This window comes from Ranitomeya imitator, chromosome 1 (genome assembly GCF_032444005.1).
Source record: "Ranitomeya imitator isolate aRanImi1 chromosome 1, aRanImi1.pri, whole genome shotgun sequence".
In the NCBI taxonomy this organism is placed as follows: Eukaryota; Metazoa; Chordata; class Amphibia; order Anura; family Dendrobatidae; genus Ranitomeya; species Ranitomeya imitator.
Window position 1 is genome coordinate 272,659,908 of NC_091282.1, and position 23,009 is coordinate 272,682,916.

At 40.6% G+C, this 23,009-nt stretch overlaps 1 protein-coding gene across 1 annotated transcript in view; it reads right to left on the bottom strand.

Annotated features, from left to right (window-relative positions):
- The window catches only part of LOC138662605 (uncharacterized), a 195,953-nt gene that overhangs the window by 90,156 nt on the left and 82,788 nt on the right, over nucleotides 1-23,009 (bottom strand). The window contains exon 3 of the mRNA XM_069748465.1: nucleotides 19,700-19,804. Coding sequence (XP_069604566.1) covers nucleotides 19,700-19,804 — 105 coding nt within the window. The remainder of the gene's footprint in view (nucleotides 1-19,699; nucleotides 19,805-23,009) is intronic.

Genomic DNA, 23,009 nt, shown 5'->3' on the forward strand with positions numbered 1-23,009 from the left:
TTTTCTTTAAGAAAAAAGATAGGCGGTTACGTGCTAGCCTAGATTTCAGTGAACTAAATCATATCATGGTTCGGGAGCCATCCTCTCCCTCTCATTCAAGGCCTCAGGGCATAAAATCTCAGCAGTATAAAGGAGGGGGATGAGTGGAAGACTGGTTTTGATACACTGGAGGAACACTACGAAAACCTCGCAATGCGATTTGGGTTGACTAATGCTCCCGCAGTTTTTCAGCACTTGGTAAATGACATTTTTTTCATCTGGCAGGTAGATTTGTGGTAGTCTATCTGGAAAGCATTGATTTATTTGATGGACCTCAAGTCACATCAAGTACTTGTTAGGCAGGTCTTACAAATACTTCCTGGCCATAAATTATGTCAAACCAGAGAACTGTATGTTTTTGGTTCAGGAGATCCCTTTTTTGTGTTATTACATATAGTCATCCAGTTTTCGCATGGATCCGGTGAAAGTCTGGGTGCTACTGGATTGGGATCGGACTGAAGACTTAAAAGCTTTACAAAGGTTTTTAGGGTTCACCAATTATTACCATAAGTTCATAAATAACTTTTCAGTAGTGGCCAATCCACTGACGGATATGACCAGGAAAGGGATGGACTTTTCTAAATGGTCCAGTCCAGCGACTGAGGCATTTACTACTTTAAAGAGATGTTTTGCTTCTGTGCCAATTCTTATACAGCCTGACATCACTCAGCCATTTATTGTAGAGGTAGACAAATCAGAGTTGGGGGTTGGGGCTGTATTGTTGCAGGGTTCATCTCCAAGTAAATGGCATCTGTGTGCATACTTCTACAAGAAATTGTCCCATGAGAGAAACTATGACATTGGTAGTAGGGAACTCTTGGCAATAAAGTGGGCTTTTGAGGAGTGGTGTACTTTTTTGGAAGGGACAGTTCATCCAGTCATGGTAATCACTGATCATAAAAATATTTCGTATTTGGAATGTGCGAAACCTCTGACACCTAGACAAGAAAGATGGTCATAGTTTTTTTAACCAGAATCAACTTTCTTGTGACATAAAGGCCGGGGGATAAGAACGTTAAGGCGGATGCTTTTTCTCATTGTTTTCCGGGATGAGGAAGTAATTGCAAGCCACTTCATATATTACAGAAAGGTGTACTTATTGCTACTATATGTTTTGATCTTGAGAAGGAGGTCGTAGAGGCTCAGGGGGACACTCCTGATGCCTGTCCTTCAGGTAAACTGTTCGTTCCTGTGAACCACAGTCTTAAAATTTTGAGTTAACATTATGATTCGGTCCTGGCTGGACATCTTGGTAATAAAACTAACACAGATCTTTTTACTCATCGTTTTTGGTGGTGCATCGGTGGTGCACGTGGATTTGTGGACCCACTGTGCCACAGGACCAGGCCTGTCTATAAAGGAGCATAGCTAAGGCTACATTCACATTAGCGTTCCGCTAATGTGCGTCGCTATTGCGTCGGCGACGCAGCGGCGACGCGCCCCTATGTTTAACATAGGGGACGCGTGCGTTTTTTTGGTTGCGTTTTCCGACACGTGCGTCGTTTCCGACGCTAGCGTCGGACGCAAGAAAATGCAACAAGTTGCATTTTTTGTGCGTCCGATTTTCGTCAAAAAACGACGCACGCGTCGCAAAACGCAGCGTTTTTGCGTGCGTTTGCGCGTGTTTTTTGTGCGTCGTGCGTTGCGTCGCCGTTGCGTCGCCGACGCACCGGCGCGCAATGCTAATGTGAACGTAGCCTAAGCGGCTACCTGGTGTTCACTAGAGCTCCTGATGGTGGAGACAGGCTGAGCTGCAGGTAGCTGCCAGGTACCACTACTTAGCCGAAAATGGTACTGCAGCTGCTGACCCCAGGAGTCAGGTTTGTTGACACTGATTAAGGACTACGCTTAGACACACCAGTCTACGATACTGAATCAGGGACATACTGCATAAGGACTGGGGAACAATGTTCAGGCTCTGGCCACACTGGGACAGGGGTGAATTCAGGAACAGGACTGGCTGCAGCGGGACCAGGGGAGCAGATTCAGGACCCAGGTCGTACAGAGATCAGCGGAGCAGGTTCAGGGAACTGGCTTGTCACATGTGTTTCAGGTGTGACAGACAGTCATCCTGGATCTGGCTGTAGAAGGTCTTTGCGATTAGCTCTACAAGCACATTTTGATTTTCGCATCTCTGTTATGAAGTGATATCCTTGTCCCTCTAGGACCCAACAGTTACCTCCACCTTCTACTGCTAATTAACTCAGCTTTGCTGAAGGTTTAAATACATTCAGTTTCTTCAGCAGGGTGCTGGCGTTAGCTCAATTTCCCTCTGTCTGGTTGGAAGTACTAGCAGTCATCTAGTGTCTTCTTGAAGTTCCCTTGGAGGATTCCTGGAGTGATATATCGGTGGTCTTCTCAAGCTAAGTGTATATTCTCGTTCGTCCACCATCTATGTCTTTAGTTGTAGTGGGGGATAACTAGCACTCACTCTGTCCCTCCCTATCCAGGGCCTATCACTAGGTTCAAGCAGGGATAAGGTTCCTGCACAGCGATAGATGCGGAACCTATTTAGGGACATTTAGGGCAGACAGGGTGTTGTTAGATCTGCCTAGGGGTATCCACCCCCCCTTTTCCTAATGTTTGGGCTTCCCCTTCCCTTTCCCCATTGTTGTGCACCTTACTTCTTCCTCATCCAGCGTGACATTGCTGCAAAAGGACCAAGAGACCTCCCAACTCAATAGCAAGAGAAACTACACACTAATGAATATTGTTGCTTTGGTGACTCCCTAAGGGGGGGAGTCTTTTATGCAGGATGACCCCCATCAATTGGCTGGAGGACATCTAGCAGGTGTACTCTGATACTAAGCGCATGCCATTTATTAACTGCGGGTATTTTACTATGTGCACCCACTGCCCCTTTAAGAATTGGGGAGCAGTCTCACACGCACAGACTAGGCATCCTGCCAGGAAGTGTGGCATGCACAAGCAGGAGCCATGCCAGCAGAAGGGGACTACACAACAGGGCCGGAGCAGTCAGTATTCCAGTGTCCCTGCATGGAGTAGGAAGGGGAACCATGCAGGGGCGCTGACAATATTGTTACAGTGACAGCCCCATATCATCAGTCTTCCTCCACCGAACTTGACACTTCCTTCAATTTCTAGATACGTTAGCCCCATTTTTCCTTGTTTATTCCAGATCCATATGTACTCATCAGAGCCTAAACTGTTGACTTTCATTTCATCACTCCAAATCACCCGTTTCCAATCTTCTATTGTTCACTTTTTGTACTTTTTTTTTTGCAAACTGTATCCTGTGTCCTCCAATTATTTCCTGCACTTCACCATCTATCATCCCTTACCAACTGCACTGTGGGCCCTGTGGACTAAGCTCTACCTTTGGGGAGCTATACTAACTCTGCAGCAATACCATCAGCCCCAGTGGACCCCTTTAAGCAGCGTCGGTCATCCCTGGCCGAGTACCACAGGTAGCATTACGAACACTTATCCCATAAACTCTATTCCTATTTCATATTTTATTGGATGCCCAGGGCCACGGACTGGGTCATTGCTGCCGCGACACATCCCTTTAAGAAACCGGCCAGGTACCGAGTACCCCACGGTCCTAACGGGCGCTCCAGAACTTTGTAGCAGGAATATCTGTGCTGTGCTGCTGAGTGGACCACAAGTTCCAGACACTCTAAGCGAGGGCTGCTGAGCTGAGAGAGGGCTGTTAAGTCCAAGGCTGTAGATAAGTCCATAGTTAAACGCAATATTATAGTTAAACACAAGAGAATAGTTTGGTGTTTCCTTAAGTTACTAGCCGTCATTGTTTTTTTTTTTTTTTCTGCTTTTATCTGCACGGTTTATCCCTGTTGAATATGTGCTCCATGGACAATGCCACCAGGTGTGCATCTTGTGCATGACTAGAACAGCCGTTTAAGGGTGAATATGTCTGCACTCGATGCCAGCGAGTTACATGTTTGGAAGCCCAGGTAATGGATCTAAACGTGCAGCTTGCAACACTCAGGAGCATTGCAAACCTGGAGAAGAGTTTAGAGCTCACTAAGCTTGCCCTGCTTGTGGCCAGTGATATGCAGGAGGGTGGAGGTGGGGAAGATCAGGACAGGGAAGTATGCAGCAGGGTAAATGTTACAAGAATGGGTAGGGAAAAGAGCCAGGGAGCTGAATCCTGATCTGGCACAACCTAGTAAAAGATGCCTGTTTGGCTGATATTTAGGAATGCAAGTCCGGGACTGGGATCACTGCAGCAGGACGTTGCTCCTAGCAACCAGGAAAACGACTGCTGTAGGAATTAGGGAAATAAAAGTGCAGCAAAGGCCAGACAGATGTTGGTGGTAGGGGACTCTATAATCAGGTGGACAGACAGGGTCATCTGCCTCCGAGACCGTGAATGCCGAACATTGTGTTGTCTGCCAGGTCCTCGGGTTTGACATATTGTGGATCGGATAGACAGATAGCTGGGTGGGGCTGGGGAAAACCCAGCCATCATAGTACACATCGGTACCAATGACAAAGTCATATGGAGCTGGAAGGTCCTTAAGAATGATTACAGGGAGCTAGGAAAGAAGATGAAGGACAGGACCTCCAAAGTGGTGTTTTCAGAAATACTGCCAGTGCCACGAGCGTGACTAGATAGGCAGCGGGAACTTAGGAAGATAAACAAATGGCTTAGAAATTGGTACAGGAAGGAAGGGTTTGGGTTCTAGGAGAACTGGGCCGACTTCTCTGTCCAATAAAGGCTCTACCAATAAGACGGGCTGCACCTCAGTGGGGAGGGTGCCGCTGTGCTTTTAAAAAAATGGTAAGACGGATGGAGGAACTTTTAAACTAGGGTCTGGGGGAGGGAGGGTAGTTGTGCTGATAAGGGGATAGATAGAGTAGACAGAGTGAAGGAGGCAGTACAGATAAATAAGGATTTAGGGGGGTTGCAATATTCAAGGAAAGCAGAGAATTGAGTAGGTGTAACAGATGTGCTAATAATATTAAATGTCTGCTGGCAAATGCAAGATGTCTAGAAAACAAAATGAATGAACTAGAGACTCTTATGACGGTCACAGAATACAATATGGTGGGCATTACGGAAACATGGCTTGATGAGAGCCATGACTGCGTAACAAACGTAGAGAGTTACACTACATTTAGAAAGCACAGCAAAGATAAAAAAGGTGGAGAAGCGTGCATCTTTGTAAAATCCACATTAAAACCTGTGCTCAATGAAGACATTGGGGGAAGTTACAGCAATGTAGAGTCACTATGGGTAAATGTACATGGGGATGGCAACAATGGAACACTGCTAATTGGAGTGTGCTACAAGCCTCCTAATATAGCTTAACAGGTAGAGGATGAAATGCCTTAACAAATTGAAAAGGCAGCAAACAGTAATAGGGTTCTTATAATGGGGAATTTTATCTATCCAAACATTCAAAGCTACAATTTCCTATCCACAATTCAGGACAATTACTTTTTTCAGCTGCTTGATGAACCAACCAGGGGAGGTAATCTGCTGGATCTGGTTCTGTCAAATAGACAAGATACAATTTCAGATCGATACGTTAGGGAGCATTTGGGAAGCAGTGACCATAACATGGTAAGTTTCAATGTAATTTTCAATCAAACATTCAGAAGGGGAAATGCCAAAACCTGGAACTTTAACCCTGCTGTTCTGTTAGGTCAAAAATGACCGTTTTTGAAATTCTATAATGTTATAAAAATTCAGCGTGTGATTCTGAGACTTGAGGCTCCCTGACTTTTCGTCATTAGGGGGGTACTCTCTATGGGAATTTTTTTTTTTTTTAATTTTTGTTTACTTTATTTGGTACAATTTTTTTTTACACTTGTACTGTTCGGTCAAAAATGACCGATAGGCCTTTATTCAGCTCTCCAGACAATTTTTGACAAAAATAAAGGTGCTATCACCTCATTTTGAACTATATATTGCATCTACTACTATTTATCAATGTATCTGACTACTTTTGGTCAGAAAAGATTTACACATACCAACATTTTCAAGTTGCGATACAGCCGACGGATTCACTTCCAGTATAGCTATGCGCAATTTATTTCACTGGTTTTTATTTACCCTGCTGTTCATATAGATCTAGTTCCATTCAGTTGTCAACATTTCATATTGTAAATCATGATTTTCTGATTTTCCATGTGTTTGCTGGTTGTACAGTATTACACTGTGCAATGCTGTCCTAAGCAGAATTCACCTAAAGTGTTGTACTGTGAGCTTTTTCCTGCTGCAGGGTGGTGTCTGCTCTGATCTTATCTGTAGACAGATAACATAGCAGTGTAGAGTTTCAGTTCAGCTGGAGACAACACAGAGTGAGCAGAGGTTCAGACGTCAGAGCTCTGAAGTCCCATTTTTACAGGTATGTTACAGATAAATTATTCTTTTATTCTAAAATTATTCAATATTCTCACTGCTGTGATAAAATGGATGATAGGGGGTTAGCATTAGGGTTGTGTAGACTCAATGTCTGCTTATGAGTACATATTCTCACTGCTGTGATAGAATGGATGATAGGGGGTTAGCATTAGGGTTGTGTAGACTCAATGTCTGCTTATGAGTACATATTCTCACTGCTGTGATAGAATGAGTGCATGCCTCATTTTTGTTTGCGACGCTCCAGCACCATAATCACAGGGCATATCTCAATGTGTGACGGGACGTTATTGTGTGTATTGTTGCAAAATTGTTTTGATTTTTTTTTTCATTCATTGTTTATGGATATATTTTATTTTTTCATTCAACAGTGATGCCTTACAGCATGAGAAGAAGACACTTCACCCAAGCTGAATTGGAGGAGTTTATAAACGACTCCGATACAGACGAGGATGTCCCACCTGAAAATGTCTCCGAAGAGGAGGACAACATTAGTGAGGATGAAGATATTGCCGAGAACTCGGATTCTGAGGGTGAATCTGATGTGGAAACCCCGACAACCGGTCTGACGCAAGAAATCAATTCAAAAAACAAAGATGTCGTTTGGAAATTGCAGCCTCCTGCTCCGACTGGTAGAAGGTCTTCATCAAATGTCATCACAGATACTCCAGGTCCCACTAGATATGCAATTGCTAGAATTGATGACATTCAATCGGCATTCCTATTTTTCATAAATATAGCCATGCAAAATATACTTATCCAAATGACAAACATTGAGGGAAAAAAGGTTTATGGCGATAAATGGAAGAACTTCGATGTGACGGCTATGAATGCTTACATCGGGTTACTTCTATTAGCTGGAGTATACAAATCATATGGAGACAGGAACACATGGGCTACTTGCACAGTGAACAAGTCTGTATGATCATGTTCACACACCACCAAGAAACCTGAAGACACAAAAGAGAATAGTAAAACCAAAAACACTCAGTTTGAAAAAATGTTGCAGTAATCCGCAAGTGCTAGTAAAAGATGTAAAAAACAGGGTATTTGGTTGATACGTTTTTTGCAAAAAATGTATACTAAGCTGCTCTACCAATCTTCACGGTATACCCTTATCAGAGCAGTCCTAACTAATGTATGCAATCCCTATCTGATGTATTTAAAAACCTGATCATCTGTATATAACCTGTGTGAACAGGGTTCAGAGAGGAAAAATCCATGTGTGCATACAGGGCAGAACAGCTTTTGTGCAGATAGCCCAAGAGGAGTGGTGGAACTCCCCAGTCTTGTAGACACAAGAGAACAATTATGGAAACAGGAACACATGGGCTACTTGCACAGTGAACAAGTCTGTATGATCATGTTCACACACCACCAAGAAACCTGAAGACACAAAAGAGAATAGTAAAACCAAAAACACTCAGTTTGAAAAAATGTTGCAGTAATCCGCAAGTGCTAGTAAAAGATGTAAAAAACAGGGTATTTGGTTGATACGTTTTTTGCAAAAAATGTATACTAAGCTGCTCTACCAATCTTCACGGTATACCCTTATCAGAGCAGTCCTAACTAATGTATGCAATCCCTATCTGATGTATTTAAAAACCTGATCATCTGTATATAACCTGTGTGAACAGGGTTCAGAGAGGAAAAATCCATGTGTGCATACAGGGCAGAACAGCTTTTGTGCAGATGATCAGGTTTTTAAATACATCAGATAGGGATTGCATACATTAGTTAGGACTGCTTTGATAAGGGTATACCGTGAAGATTGGTAGAGCAGCTTAGTATACATTTTTTGCAAAAAACGTATCAACCAAATACCCTGTTTTTTACATCTTTTACTAGCACTTGCGGATTACTGCAACATTTTTTCAAACTGAGTGTTTTTGGTTTTACTATTCTCTTTTGTGTCTTCAGGTTTCTTGGTGGTGTGTGAACATGATCATACAGACTTGTTCACTGTGCAAGTAGCCCATGTGTTCCTGTTTCCATAATTGTTCTCTTGTGTCTACAAGACTGGGGAGTTCCACCACTCCTCTTGGGTTATCTGCACAAAAGCTGTTCTGCCCTGTATGCACACATGGATTTTTCCTCTCTGAACCCTGTTCACACAGGTTATATACAGATGATCAGGTTTTTAAATACATCAGATAGGGATTGCATACATTAGTTAGGACTGCTCTGATAAGGGTATACCGTGAAGATTGGTAGAGCAGCTTAGCATACATTTTTTGCAAAAAACGTATCAACCAAATACCCTGTTTTTTACATCTTTTACTAGCACTTGCGGATTACTGCAACATTTTTTCAAACTGAGTGTTTTTGGTTTTACTATTCTCTTTTGTGTCTTCAAATCATATGGAGAGTCCACTAAAAGTTTGTGGAATTCGGAAACGGGGCGCCATATATTTAGGGCCACCATGTCTTTAGAAAGATTCCACGAAATTTCCAGAGTTCTACGGTTTGATGACAAAACGGATAGATCTGAAAGAAGAAGCACAGATAAACTTGCCCCAATTAGGGATTTGTGGAGTAAATGGGTCGAGATACTCCCAAAATGTTATAATACCGTAGAAAATGTCACTGTTGATGAGCAGCTGGTGTCATTTAGAGGCAAGTGCCCATTCAGGCAATACATTCCAAGTAAACCAGCAAAATACGGTATAAAAATCTGGACTCTGTGTGACAGTAAAACATCATATGCTGCAAATGTTCAAGTATATATTGGAAAAAACCCTCTAGAAAGACCTGAAAAAAACCAAGGCATGAGGGTAGTTTTGGACTTGACCCATGGACTCAAAGGGAGAAACGTTACCTGTGACAATTTCTTCACATCCTACCAATTGGGGCAGATGTTACAAAAAAACAATATAACTATGCTGGGTACTGTACGAAAAAATAAACCTGAACTTCCACAGGGTATCCTCAATAAGAGAGACGTACACAGTTCAATGTTTTATTTTACAAAGGACACTACGGTAGTGTCGTACGTTCCCAAAAAAATAAACAAGTTATCCTCATGAGCACCATGCACCATGATGCAAAAATAAGTGAGAGAGATGACAGAAAGCCAGACATGATTCTTCACTATAACGCCACTAAAGGTGCTGTTGACACATTAGACCAGCTTGTAGGCACGTATACATGTAAAAGAAAAACAAATAGGTGGCCTATGATTCTCTTTTACAACCTGATCGATGTATCTGCCTATAATGCCTTTGTATTGTGGCGGGAAATAAACCCCAAATGGCAAGAAAAAAAATTACACAAACGACGGCTTTTTATTGAGGAATTGGGGAAGTCTCTCACTAATCCATATGTAAAAACACGGCCACGAAATCCAAGAAATGAGAGTGCAGAAAAAGTGGCCCGACAAATTCGAGAGCATGGTGGAGACGGCGAGCCAACAGCTTCGACCACCACTGATACTGAAACGGCTTCCACCATCGCAACCAGCTGCAAGCGAAAAAGATGCTCATTCTGTCCAATGTCCAGTAACCATAAATCTAATATTATGTGTTGCAAATGTGCAAAATACTTGTGCAAGCGTCATGTAAATTATACATGTGATCAATGCAAGTAATACATTGATCGCATTTATCATTTGTTTTTGACAAAAAACTTTTTTTTTGTTGAAAAGTTTGTATATAGTTTAGAATAAAGAAAAGTTTTTATGTGCAATATGAAGCAAATATTGCAAAAAATGTTAATTTATTTGATTCAAAAAATAAAAGTTTTTGATTTAATTTTTCATCTGATTATTGAAAACCATGTTCACATACAGTAAAACAATGCAACAGGTAATCAAATAACACTTGAATTAGGTACAAATCACAACTTTGTTAGGTCCGGTCAAAAATGACCGGGAACAGTATAAGTGTATAAAAAACAACGTTTTTTGCCATTTTATAGAGAAAAAAGCTTTTTTTTTTTTTTTTGCCTTTGAAAAAAGTATATCTACATAATGTTTGATATTATTACTTATAGTTAACATTTAGATCAAGATTTTTTTTTTATCTGCAAAAACAATTTTTACAAAAATCGAAAAAATACCATAGCGACCACAATATTGTGCAGTTTCACCTGTCTTTCACTAGGGGGACTTGTCAGGGAGTCACAAAAACATTGAACTTTAGGAAGGCAAAGTTTGACCAGCTTAGAGATGCCCTTAATCTGGTAGACTGGGACAATATCCTCAGAAATAAGAATACAGATAATAAATGGGAAATGTTTAAGAACATCCTAAATAGGCAGTGTAAGCGGTTTATACCTTGTGGGAATAAAAGGACTAGAAATAGGAAAAACCCAATGTGGCTAAACAAAGAAGTAAGACAGGCAATTAACAGTAAAAAGAAAGCATTTGCACTACTAAAGCAGGATGGCACCATTGAAGCTCTAAAAAACTATAGGGAGAAAAATACTTTATCTAAAAAACTAATTAAAGCTGCCAAAAAGGAAACAGAGAAGCACATTGCTAAGGAGAGTAAAACTAATCCCAAACTGTTCTTCAACTATATCAATAGTAAAAGAATAAAAACTGAAAATGTAGGCCCCTTAAAAAATAGTGAGGAAAGAATGGTTGTAGATGACGAGGAAAAAGCTAACATATTAAACACCTTCTTCTCCACGGTATTCACGGTGGAAAATGAAATGCTAGGTGAAATCCCAAGAAACAATGAAAACCCTATATTAAGGGTCACCAATCTAACCCAAGAAGAGGTGCGAAACCGGCTAAATAAGATTAAAATAGATAAATCTCCGGGTCCGGATGGCATACACCCACGAGTACTAAGAGAACTAAGTAATGTAATAGATAAACCATTATTTCTTATTTTTAGTGACTCTATAGCGACAGGGTCTGTTCCGCAGGACTGGCGCATAGCAAATGTGGTGCCAATATTCAAAAAGGGCTCTAAAAGTGAACCTGGAAATTATAGGCCAGTAAGTCTAACCTCTATTGTTGGTAAAATATTTGAAGGGTTTCTGAGGGATGTTATTCTGGATTATCTCAATGAGAATAACTGTTTAACTCCATATCAGCATGGGTTTATGAGAAATCGCTCCTGTCAAACCAATCTAATTAGTTTTTATGAAGAGGTAAGCTATAGGCTGGACCACGGTGAGTCATTGGACGTGGTATATCTCGATTTTTCCAAAGCGTTTGATACCGTGCCGCACAAGAGGTTGGTACACAAAATGAGAATGCTTGGTCTGGGGGAAAATGTGTGTAAATGGGTTAGTAACTGGCTTAGTGATAGAAAGCAGAGGGTGGTTATAAATGGTATAGTCTCTAACTGGGTCGCTGTGACCAGTGGGGTACCGCAGGGGTCGGTATTGGGACCTGTTCTCTTCAACATATTCATTAATGATCTGGTAGAAGGTTTACACAGTAAAATATCGATATTTGCAGATGATACAAAACTATGTAAAGCAGTTAATACAAGAGAAGATAGTATTCTGCTACAGATGGATCTGGATAAGTTGGAAACTTGGGCTGAAAGGTGGCAGATGAGGTTTAACAATGATAAATGTAAGGTTATACACATGGGAAGAGGGAATCAATATCACCATTACACACTGAACGGGAAACCACTGGGTAAATCTGACAGGGAGAAGGACTTGGGGATCCTAGTTAATGATAAACTTACCTGGAGCAGCCAGTGCCAGGCAGCAGCTGCCAAGGCAAACAGGATCATGGGGTGCATTAAAAGAGGTCTGGATACACATGATGAGAGCATTATACTGCCTCTGTACAAATCCCTAGTTAGACCGCACATGGAGTACTGTGTCCAGTTTTGGGCACCGGTCCTCAGGAAGGATATAATGGAACTAGAGAGAGTACAAAGGAGGGCAACAAAATTAATAAAGGGGATGGGAGAACTACAATACCCAGATAGATTAGCGAAATTAGGATTATTTAGTCTAGAAAAAAGACGACTGAGGGGCGATCTAATAACCATGTATAAGTATATAAGGGGACAATACAAATATCTCGCTGAGGATCTGTTTATACCAAGGAAGGTGACGGGCACAAGGGGGCATTCTTTGCGTCTGGAGGAGAGAAGGTTTTTCCACCAACATAGAAGAGGATTCTTTACTGTTAGGGCAGTGAGAATCTGGAATTGCTTGCCTGAGGAGGTGGTGATGGCGAACTCAGTCGAGGGGTTCAAGAGAGGCCTGGATGTCTTCCTGGAGCAGAACAATATTGTATCATACAATTATTAGGTTCTGTAGAAGGACGTAGATCTGGGTATTTATTATGATGGAATATAGGCTGAACTGGATGGACAAATGTCTTTTTTCGGCCTTACTAACTATGTTACTATGTTACTATGTTACCATGTTCCCTTTTGGATATAAAAAAAATATAAAACAAGCTTTGTATTTATTTTTTTTCTGGTATTTGAACAACCATCTTCACAAGCAATATAATAGTGCAAAAACTGTTTAAAAAAACCACTTAGATTAGCTAAAAATGATTATTTTATAAGGACGGTCAAAAATGACCGGGAACAGTACAAGTGTATGTGAAATCTAAACAGAACAGCAGGGTTAAGAAAGCTGATTTTAGCAAATTAAGGGAAGAGCTTAATCATCTGGACTGGGACCACATCATGGTAACTGGGGATACCGAACATAAATGGTGCATATTTAAGGAAATACAACTAGAATCCTGCAGAAAACTTATACCCTCTGGTAATAAAATGTCAAGGAAAAAAAAAGAAACCATTATGAATAAATAAAACACTACAAAGTTTAATAAGACAAAAAACAAAGGGTGTTCAAAATCTTGAAAGTCGAAAATACTGAAATAGCATTTCATGAGTATAAAGATCTAAATAAGAAATGTAAAACAGAAATCAAGCTAGCAAAGTTATCTATAGAGAAACACATCACCAACTAAATTAAAATAAATCCCATTTTTTTTTATAAATACATCAATGCCAAAAACAAAAAAATAGATGGCATTGGCCCCTCAAAAGATGACAGTAACAAGATAATTACAGAGGATAAAGAAAAGGCTGAGATGTTAAACCGTCACTTTTCATCCATGTCCACCAATCAACTGTGTGTTACAGTGATCATTTGACAAGGCAAACATCAAAATTCACAACCTGATATAACTAGTTTAACACAAAAAGAAGTACATCTACGTCTGAGCAATTTAAGCATTGACAAATCCCCTGGCCCAGATGGCATTTATCCACAGATACTCAGGGAATTGAGCTCAATAATTGACAAACTGCTGTATCTCATATTCTTAGACTCTCTTGTAACCGGTGTGGTGCCACAACATTGGAGGATAGCTCACGTGGTACCAATATTTAAGAAAGGTGAGAAGGTCCATCCGGGCAACTACCGTCCGGTATGCCTGACATCAGTAGTGTGCAAAATTTTTGATGGCATTATAAGAGATGACCAGCAAAAATATATTGCAGAGAATAATATAATAACTGACAAGCAGCACAGATTCATGAAGGATAAGTCATGTATAATAACATGTTGGGTTTCTATGAGGAGGTAAGTTCAAATCTGGATGTTGGTAATGTGGCTGATATGATTTATTTGAACTTGCAAAGGCATTTGATACAGTTCCACATAACAGGCTTATACAGAAGCTACAGAAGCAAGGACTGAGGGAAACTATATGCAGATGGGTAAGGAATTGGCTAAATGACAGGAAACAAAGAGTTGTCATAAATGGCACGTTCTAATTGGATAAAGTCAGCAGTGGGGTACCACAGGGATCTGTGCCAGGATCGATTCTTTTTAACCTCTTTATTAATGACCTTATGAATGGGACAGAGAATAATGTGTCAGTCTTTGCTGATGACACCAAACTATGTAGGATATTAAAATCTGACCTTAACCATACAATATTGCAAAATGATCTGAATAAGATGACTGAATGTGTTAACACTTGGCAAATGAGGTTTAATATAGATAAATGTAAAGTAATGCACCTAGGATGGAGTAATGTCATTGCTGCATATACCTTAAATTTGAGTGTACTTGGGACTACAGAACAGGAGAAGGACTTGGGTATTCTTGTAACAGGTAAGCTAACAGTAGTACTCAATGTCAAGCAGCAGCCGCAAAAGCAAACAAGATTTTAGGATGTATAAAACAGAGATAAAATCCCGTGATCCCAACGTATTATTACCCCTTTATAAATCACTGGTGAGGCCACATCTAGCATACAGGATCCAGTTTTGGGTTCCACATTTTAAAAAGGATATTCAGAAGTTAGAATGAGTTCAAAGGCGGGCAACTAGATCATTACAAAGGATGGAAGCCCTGTCATATGATGAGAGGTTTGAAAAGTTGGGCTGGTTTAGCTTAGAAAAAAGACGCCTCAGAGGAGATCTCATTTGCATGTATAAATATATGTGTGGCCAGTACAAATCACTTGCACATGACTTATTCATTCCAAAAAAATTCTGAGGACTAGGGGGCACTCATTACGGATGGAAGAAAGGAGATTCCAGCAGCTAAATAGGAAAGGGTTCTTTACAGTTCGAGCAGTCAGACTGTGGAATGCCCTACCACAAGAGATAGTAATGGCAGACACTATAACAGCTTTTAAAAAAGGGCTGGACGAATTCCTCGACACATATAACATTGCTGGTTATAGTTAAATTAGTGACGAAATGTACAATTGGTGGAGAAAAGTTGAACTTGATGGATCTAGGTCTTTTTTCCTTATAGTAAATGCAGAGCTGAAAAAAACTAATATGAAATAAACCCCATATTAAATCGATATATATCGATTAAAAGTATACCACAAAAAATATTGCATTTAATACACTAAAAACAACTCATACACACGTCACACATGTCAGTAGCCTATCTAATATATAAAGCTGAATGTGTGTGTGTGTTTGTGTGTATGTATGTGTGTATATCTGAAATTGGCATCTGCACAGTCGCAGCTACAGCCAAAAAATTTTGCACAGTCACACGTCTGGACCCCGAGAGCATCACAGGCTATGTTGTGAGGCGAAATTTTAAACCCGCGCGTTCCAATTCACCAAACAATTTTGCCCCTATCTACATAATGGGGAAAAAGTGAAAGGAAAAGTGTTGGAGGCAAATTGACAGCTGCCATATGTGAACAAGGGGGACTTAAAGAATGAGAACGATGGCGCCAAAGACTATATACCGTACAGTTGCTAAGGTGGGGTCCCGACATGGGATACTCACCACACACGGGGATATGAACACACACAAAATGCGCCACACACTACCACGTGCTTGAACACATACTGTATCACTCTCAGCACACATTTCACCACACATACACCAACCTCGCCACATAAAAGTCGAAACACAAAATTTGCCACTCAAAACTCACCACGCGCAAAACTCGCCACACGTGCAAAACTCACCTCATAGAAAACTTGCCACACGCAAAACTTGCACACGCGGAAAAATTGCCACATGCACAAAAGTTGCAACACATGTAAAAGTTGCACCACACATAAAACTCGCCACGCGCAAAACTCGCCATGCGCAAAACTTGCTACACACAACTTGCTACACTAACCTGTCACATGCAACTCGACACAAAAAGTTGCTGCACGCATGTCGCCACACAAAACTCATCTCACAAAAGTCGCTACATGCATGTCGCCACACGGAACTCAACACACACAACTTGACACATGAAACTCGCCCTAAAACACACACAAGTCTGGTATTATCCTTCAAAAATTAAAATCTGATTAATAAGCAGACAAACTACAAGAGCAACAACTGTACCATATAGGAAATACGGTAGCTGTCAGTCACATGACATGTCTATTATGTGTATGTGTGAGCTAATATATACTGCTAGGGGGGAGAGCTTCCTGTTGGTTGGGGATTTATCAGGCTGCCAATTTAGCTTACAAATGCTGAGGTAAAAATACTGAGCAAATAACGTGTGAACAAGGTCTAATACAGGAGGAGATGACACACAGATATATACTATATACAGGAGGAGATGACACACAGGTATATACTATATACAGGGGAGATTACACACACATATATACTATATACAGGGGAGATGACACACAGGTATATACTATATACAGGAGGAGATGACATATGGTATATTCGATATACAGGAGGAGATGACACACACATATATACTATATACAGAGGAGATGACATACAGGTATATACTATATACAGGAGGAGATGACACACTGGTATATACTATATACAAGGGAGATGACATACAGGTACATACTATTTATAGGGGAGATGACACACAGGTTTATACTATATACAGGGGAGATGACACACAGGTATATACTATATACAGGGGAGATGACACACAGGCATATGCTATATACAGGAGGAGATGACATACAGGTACATACTGTATACAGGAGGAGATGACACATAGGTATATACAATGTACAGGAGGAGATGACATACAGCAGGTATATACTATTTACAGGGGAGATGACATACAGGTATATACTATATACAGGAGATGACATACAGGTGTATACTATATATAAGGGAGATGACAAACATGTATATACTGAGGTGAAAATGAGGGGTGTGAGGTGAAAATGAGGGGTGTGAGGTGAAAATGAAAAGGTGTGAGTGCAAAATGAGAGGAGTGAGGGAAAATAGTGGAGTGATCGGAAAATGACAGACGTGAGGTCGAAATGACAAGTGTTAGGGGGGAATGAGAGGAGTGAGGGGGAAAATAAGAGGAGTGAGGGGGAATATGAGAGGTGTAAGGGAGAAAATGAGAGGCGTGATGGGAAAATAAGAGAAGTGAGGTGCTATAACTAACCAGAGATATTTACTATGCCCAGGCAACGCCGGGCTCTTCAGCTAGTATAATATAAAACCAAGGGGGTGAGGGCCTAAAAACAGACAAGCACAACTAAGGGATATAATGCAATATGATGTGATATGCTTTCCCTGTAAACATACACCGTACAGAATGCCCTACCTAGCCATGGAGGTTTCATCCTAATTAGACCATGTAAGTGCCCCCGCTCACTGATGAATATTGTTTTAATAGGAATTTTTCCCTCATGTTAGTTTTTTATTTTTCAGTCGTTTTTTGCTAGGTTAAATGGATAGCTTTTGACCATCATTACATGATTATTGAATCTGGACACTGTTGGTGCTTTTTATAACCAAAATGTATGTATTTGAGCTACAAATCATATATGTAATAGGGTTTAATAAATAATATTGAAGAATAAGTAAACAGCAGAGTTCTTCAGTAATCTAGTCAGGGTCTGTAATCCCTATTCTCTTTAGGATTTGTGACTAAATCAAAGTGAAATTTTCAAGGGTCATTTGAAATATATGGAAAAAATTTGGCCATCATCTAAGATATTTTGTGTACACTTATAATTATACTCACAGAATTGGAAGGGCAGTGAGGGTAAATTTAGAGTAATGGATAGAAGAGCCCACACACTGTTTCTATCAGTGTCCCCCTATTTCCCAACTGAACATGGAAGAAAGAGGAGATGAGATGAAAAGAGAGAGGAAGAGAGACAGAGAGATGATAGATGGAGGTAAGAGAAGAGAGAGAAGAAGAGAGACGAAGAGAGGACAAGAGAGACAGGAAGAGAGAGGGAGAGGTAAGAAAAAAGTGACAGACAGGAGGAGGGAAAGAGGAAGAGAAAAAGAGAAAGAGAGAGCAAGTGAGAGAGGGAGAGGTAAGAGAGAGACAAAAAACAGGAAGAGATAGAGGAAGAGAGAGTGGAAGGAAGGGAGAGAGAGAGGAAGAGGGAGAAAGGAAGAAGAGAGAAAGAGATACAAAGAGAGAGAAAGAGAATGAAGAAGAAAGAGAGGGAGACTGTGAGAGTGAGAGTCTATACAGTAGATATATTTATAGGAACACAGACAAATGTGTATGGAAAAATTTTACAGAACGATTGTGGCTCACCTGTAATTGACATATTTGACAAACATTAATTCCTTTGACCATGCAATATACTGAAAAATAGGTTAAAAAATTCCAAGTAGAATATCCATGTATTTCGCACCACCCATCTTCCCCTCGACTCAGACCATTTTCCCTGTCACTGCTGATGAAAAACATCCCCACCATGTCACCACCATGTTTCATTGTGGGCATGGTTTTCTTTGGGTAGTGAGCTGTGTTGGTTTGGAGCCAGACATTGCTGGACAAAAAGTTAATTTTTGGTCTCATCTGACTACAGCACCTTCCTTCATACATTTAGGGAGTCTCCCACATGTCTTTTGGCAAGCTCAAAACAAGCCTTACAATTTTTTTCCTATAAGTAAAGGCTTTTTTCTGCCCACTCTTCCTTAAAGGCCACCCCAATGAATGTACAGCTTACTGTAGTTGTATGGACAGATACTCCAGTCTCTGCTTGGGAACTCTGCAGCTCCTTCAGGGTTTTTTTAGTCTCTGTGAAATCTTTCTGATTAATGTCCTCCTTGCCCAGCCTGATAGTTTTGGTGGGTGGCCCTCTCTTGGCAGGTTTGTTGTGGCGCCATGTTCTTTTCCATTTGATGATAATGGATTTGATGGTGTCCCGGGGGATCATTAGAGATTGGGATACATTTTTAGAATCTAACCCTGACTGGTACTTCTCAACAACTTTGTCCCTGACTTGATTGGAGATCTCCTTGGTCTTCATGGTGTTGTTTGGTTAGTGGTTCCTCTTCTTTAATGATGTTGAAGCCTCTATGGCCTTTCAGAAAAGGTAAGTATATACTGACAGACCATGTGACACTTAGATTGCACACAGATGTACTTCCTTTCTCTATGCATGTGACTTATGAAGGTAATTGTTTGCAGCAGAAATACATATGAATACATATGCACATGCCAATTTTTAGCTATTTGATCCCATAAATTCAATTTATGCCTATATTTTTCTCACTTCAGTTCACCAACTTAGACTATTTAGTACTGGATGGATTACAATTGGACTACAAAAATATTTAAGCACAGATTGTAATGTAACAAAATAGGTAAAACGCCAAGGGGGCAAATAGTTTTGCAAGCCAATTAATTTACTTAGAAAATCGGTGACATCTACAATACTTATTTCACCCGCTGTATACTTGCAGAAATAGAAAAAATGTTTCCTAAATTTGTAGCTACAACGTTTGATCATTATCAAGATCTCTGCTTGCAGACTGGACACCTGCGGGTTTTCACCCAGACATTGAAAACCAAAATATTTCTCAAAGTTCCTAACAATCTTTGCTCAAACTGTATTCATAGGTGAAGCTTCCTTTTAGTTCTAGCATTCTTTTGTCATTTCATGTATTACGAGCGCACAAAAAAATGTTATCACTCACCTTGATCTTAGCTTTGGCTGCATTGGGCTTTTCAGAGTCCTTGGTGTTGGTCTTCTGGTTTGGTTGCTTTGCTGTACTTACTACTTTACTGCTGGCAGGTTTTTGCTGTGAAACGAAACAAAATAATTAATGATCAATAACACTTTTTATTAAAGGGGTTGTCCAGGTTTGGCACAAAAGTCTGCTGTCAGTAACTAAAGACTTATGAATCCTCACAGCACGCACAATGTGCACTGTCAGGACTCTATGGTGTTGGTGACGGGAGCAGACAGTCAAGTGACTGCAATTATGCAACATGCATACTCCGGGCCACATTCCAACTTGACATGTGCAGCCTCTCTTAATACAAGTGAATTAAGTTAGGTCGCGCACATCTAGTCGGAAAGTGGCAGGAAGTTTGCATATCACAAATTTGTGGTCACATGACCGCTTGCTCCCAGAACCGGCACCGGAGAATGCCGACAGTGCACACCATGCACACTGTGAGGATTCAAAAGTTTGCAGTCACATAAAGTAGTGGTCCAGTTTTGATTCTAAGACAAAGGAAGTTATTAATTACCGTAGTAATATAGACATATTGATATCTGGGCTGCAGGCCAATGCCAAAAAATAATTTAAGAGATGGATTAGTATTTGATATGATATGCTGCCTTATCTTTTAAACTCTATGTAAAATTCAGACAATGGGCTAGCCCCTGTTTCTCAATAAATATCTACAATGTGGAGCAGAATGAACTAAAGAACTAAAGGGAAGCATTTACATGCATTAACAAAATACCAAAGTGATCTGAAAATAAAATAATCTTGCAGATTTCACATTGGCCACTGGGGCTTTTTCCACACTAATACTACCTGTCCTTTTTTTAATAAGGCTCCTTGATATATTGCAATGACAGGTGACAGCTTAATACTCAGCTATTAACAAAGGATCCACCATTCCCAACATAATAAATAAATAAATTAAAAAGAATTAACCTAACTGCTAAACAGCGCAATGAGAAAAAAAATTAAAAACGGCAGAGTTGCGTTTTTATGGTCGCCGCCACATTGAAATAAAATGCAATAGCAGGCAATCAAAAGAATGTATCTTCACCAAAATGGTATCAATAAAAACTTCAGCTCAGCACGCAAAAAATAAGCTCTAACCCAGCCCCAGGTCATGAAAAATGGAGATGCTATGGGTCTTGGAAAAAGGCACCTTTTTTTTTTTTTTACGAAACTTTGGATTTTTTTTCACCATTTAAATAAAAAAAGAACCTACACATGTATGGTGTCTATGAACTCGTAATGACCTGAATAATCATAATGACAGGTCAGTTTCAGCATTTGGAGAGCAAGGTAGAAAAAACAAACAAAGAAAAAAACAACTGTGGAATTGCACTTTTTTTTTGCAATTTCATAGTACTTGGATTTTTATTCCAGTTTTCCAGTACACGATGTGTTAACACCGATGGCGTCGTTGAAAAGTACAACTTTTCCAACAAAAAAAAACTCTCACATGGCCATATTGACCAAAAAATAAAAGTTATGGCTCTGGGAAGAAGGGGAGCAAAAATCAAAAACGCAAAAATGAAAATATTGCTGGTCATGAAGGGGTTAAACAATAGTACATTTTCTGATTATAGCTTCCTTTTAAGCTGGTCTTACACCAGAGCTTTTTAGAGTCTTACAGGCCAGGCAATGCTCCCTGTAAAATACTATGGAAATGAGCTCTCCTCCAGAGGGAAGGAAACCTGGCTTTAGTAAAGTCTTTAGAAGTTAAAGGGAACCTGTCACCCCCAAAATGGAATGTTAGCTAAGCACCAGCATCAGGGGCTTATCTACAGCATTCTGTAATGCTGTAGATAAGTGCCCAATGTATACTAAAAGATGAGAAAAAGAAGGTAGATTATACTCACCCAGGGGCGGTCCCGATCCCGGTCCGGTCCGATGGGTGTCGTGGTCCGGCCCGGCGTCTCCTAGCAAAGTACTGCAGTGTGCAGGTGCCGGGAAAGGTCAGAGAGGCCCGGCGCCTGCACACTACAGTACTTTGCTCTGCCCTCAACAGGGCAGACAAAGTACGCCTGCGCTGGAACCGCAGACAAGAAGAGGACGTCATCGTAAGAAGATGGGAGGCCCCAGACCGGACTGCGACTCCCATTGGACCAGAACTGGACCGGGACCACCCCTGGGTGAGTATAATCTAACCTATTTTCCTCATCCAGAATGCTGTAAATAAGCCCCTGATGCCGGTGGGCTTAGCTCATCTTCATCTCATTTTGGGGGTGACAGGTTCCCTTTAACTTCCCTAAAGGTCAATGTCAGACCCAATCCGTGCAACATGGCTAAGGATACTATCCAGACCAGAGTCTGCTTTAAATGGAAAACACACGCATCTGCAGATAACTTTTTCAGTATTCTTGCCCTTCTGTGGTGTAGGGCTGAGTATTCATTGACTAAGTGAGACCTGCCAAAAGCCTCTAACTAGTGATCTGGTAAAGTGTTATCCGACCATGCTCGTGTTCTAACCGAGTGTCTTCGACGTGTTTGAAAAATATGTTTGAGTCCCCACGGCTGCATATCTCCTGGCTGTTCGACAGCCGCAACACATGCATGGATTGCCTGTTAGGCAATCTAATTATTCAGTGACTAGTAAAGTGCATGGTAAACATTCATGCGTCTTTTGCACCATATTTTGAGCCTGCCCATGTGTTTGGCACCTTTCCCAAACACAGCATGCGATGAAAACTACTCTATCAAATCATTCAATCTCTTCCACATTTATACTTGTGCTTCCTTGTTCACTTCTGCTGTGTTGTTCTTTTACTTAATCATTAAATTACCCACAGCTTTTGTGCACAAAAGCTGCCAAGAGCCATTAATGCAATAATGATTGTGGTAAAAGTGCCCAAACTATTGCTGCAAGTTACAGAAATTTCTGTATTTTAACCAGGGGCAGGATCTGACTGCAAAGAGCCCTGGTACAGGACTTGTATCTGCCCCTCTGTACCCTGTCCTTCATGCCCGAAGTGATTACGTGCTCAGATACTGTAGAAACTATGCACATATACATGAATATTCACATTAGACACTCGTAAACACATATAGAAGCAGAGAAGGGTTGACAAAAACCCCACAGAGCATATATACATTTAAAATTTTAATTTTATTTCAATAATTAAAATAAATGAATAGATAATAGTAATGAGCGAACGTCTTCGCCACTACTCGTTACTCGCACGAGTATCACTATGGTCAGTGTACTCGGCGAGCAGCAAGCATTTCCGGGATTATTCGGCAGTAACTGGTGTCTGCACCCAGCGTTTTTGGT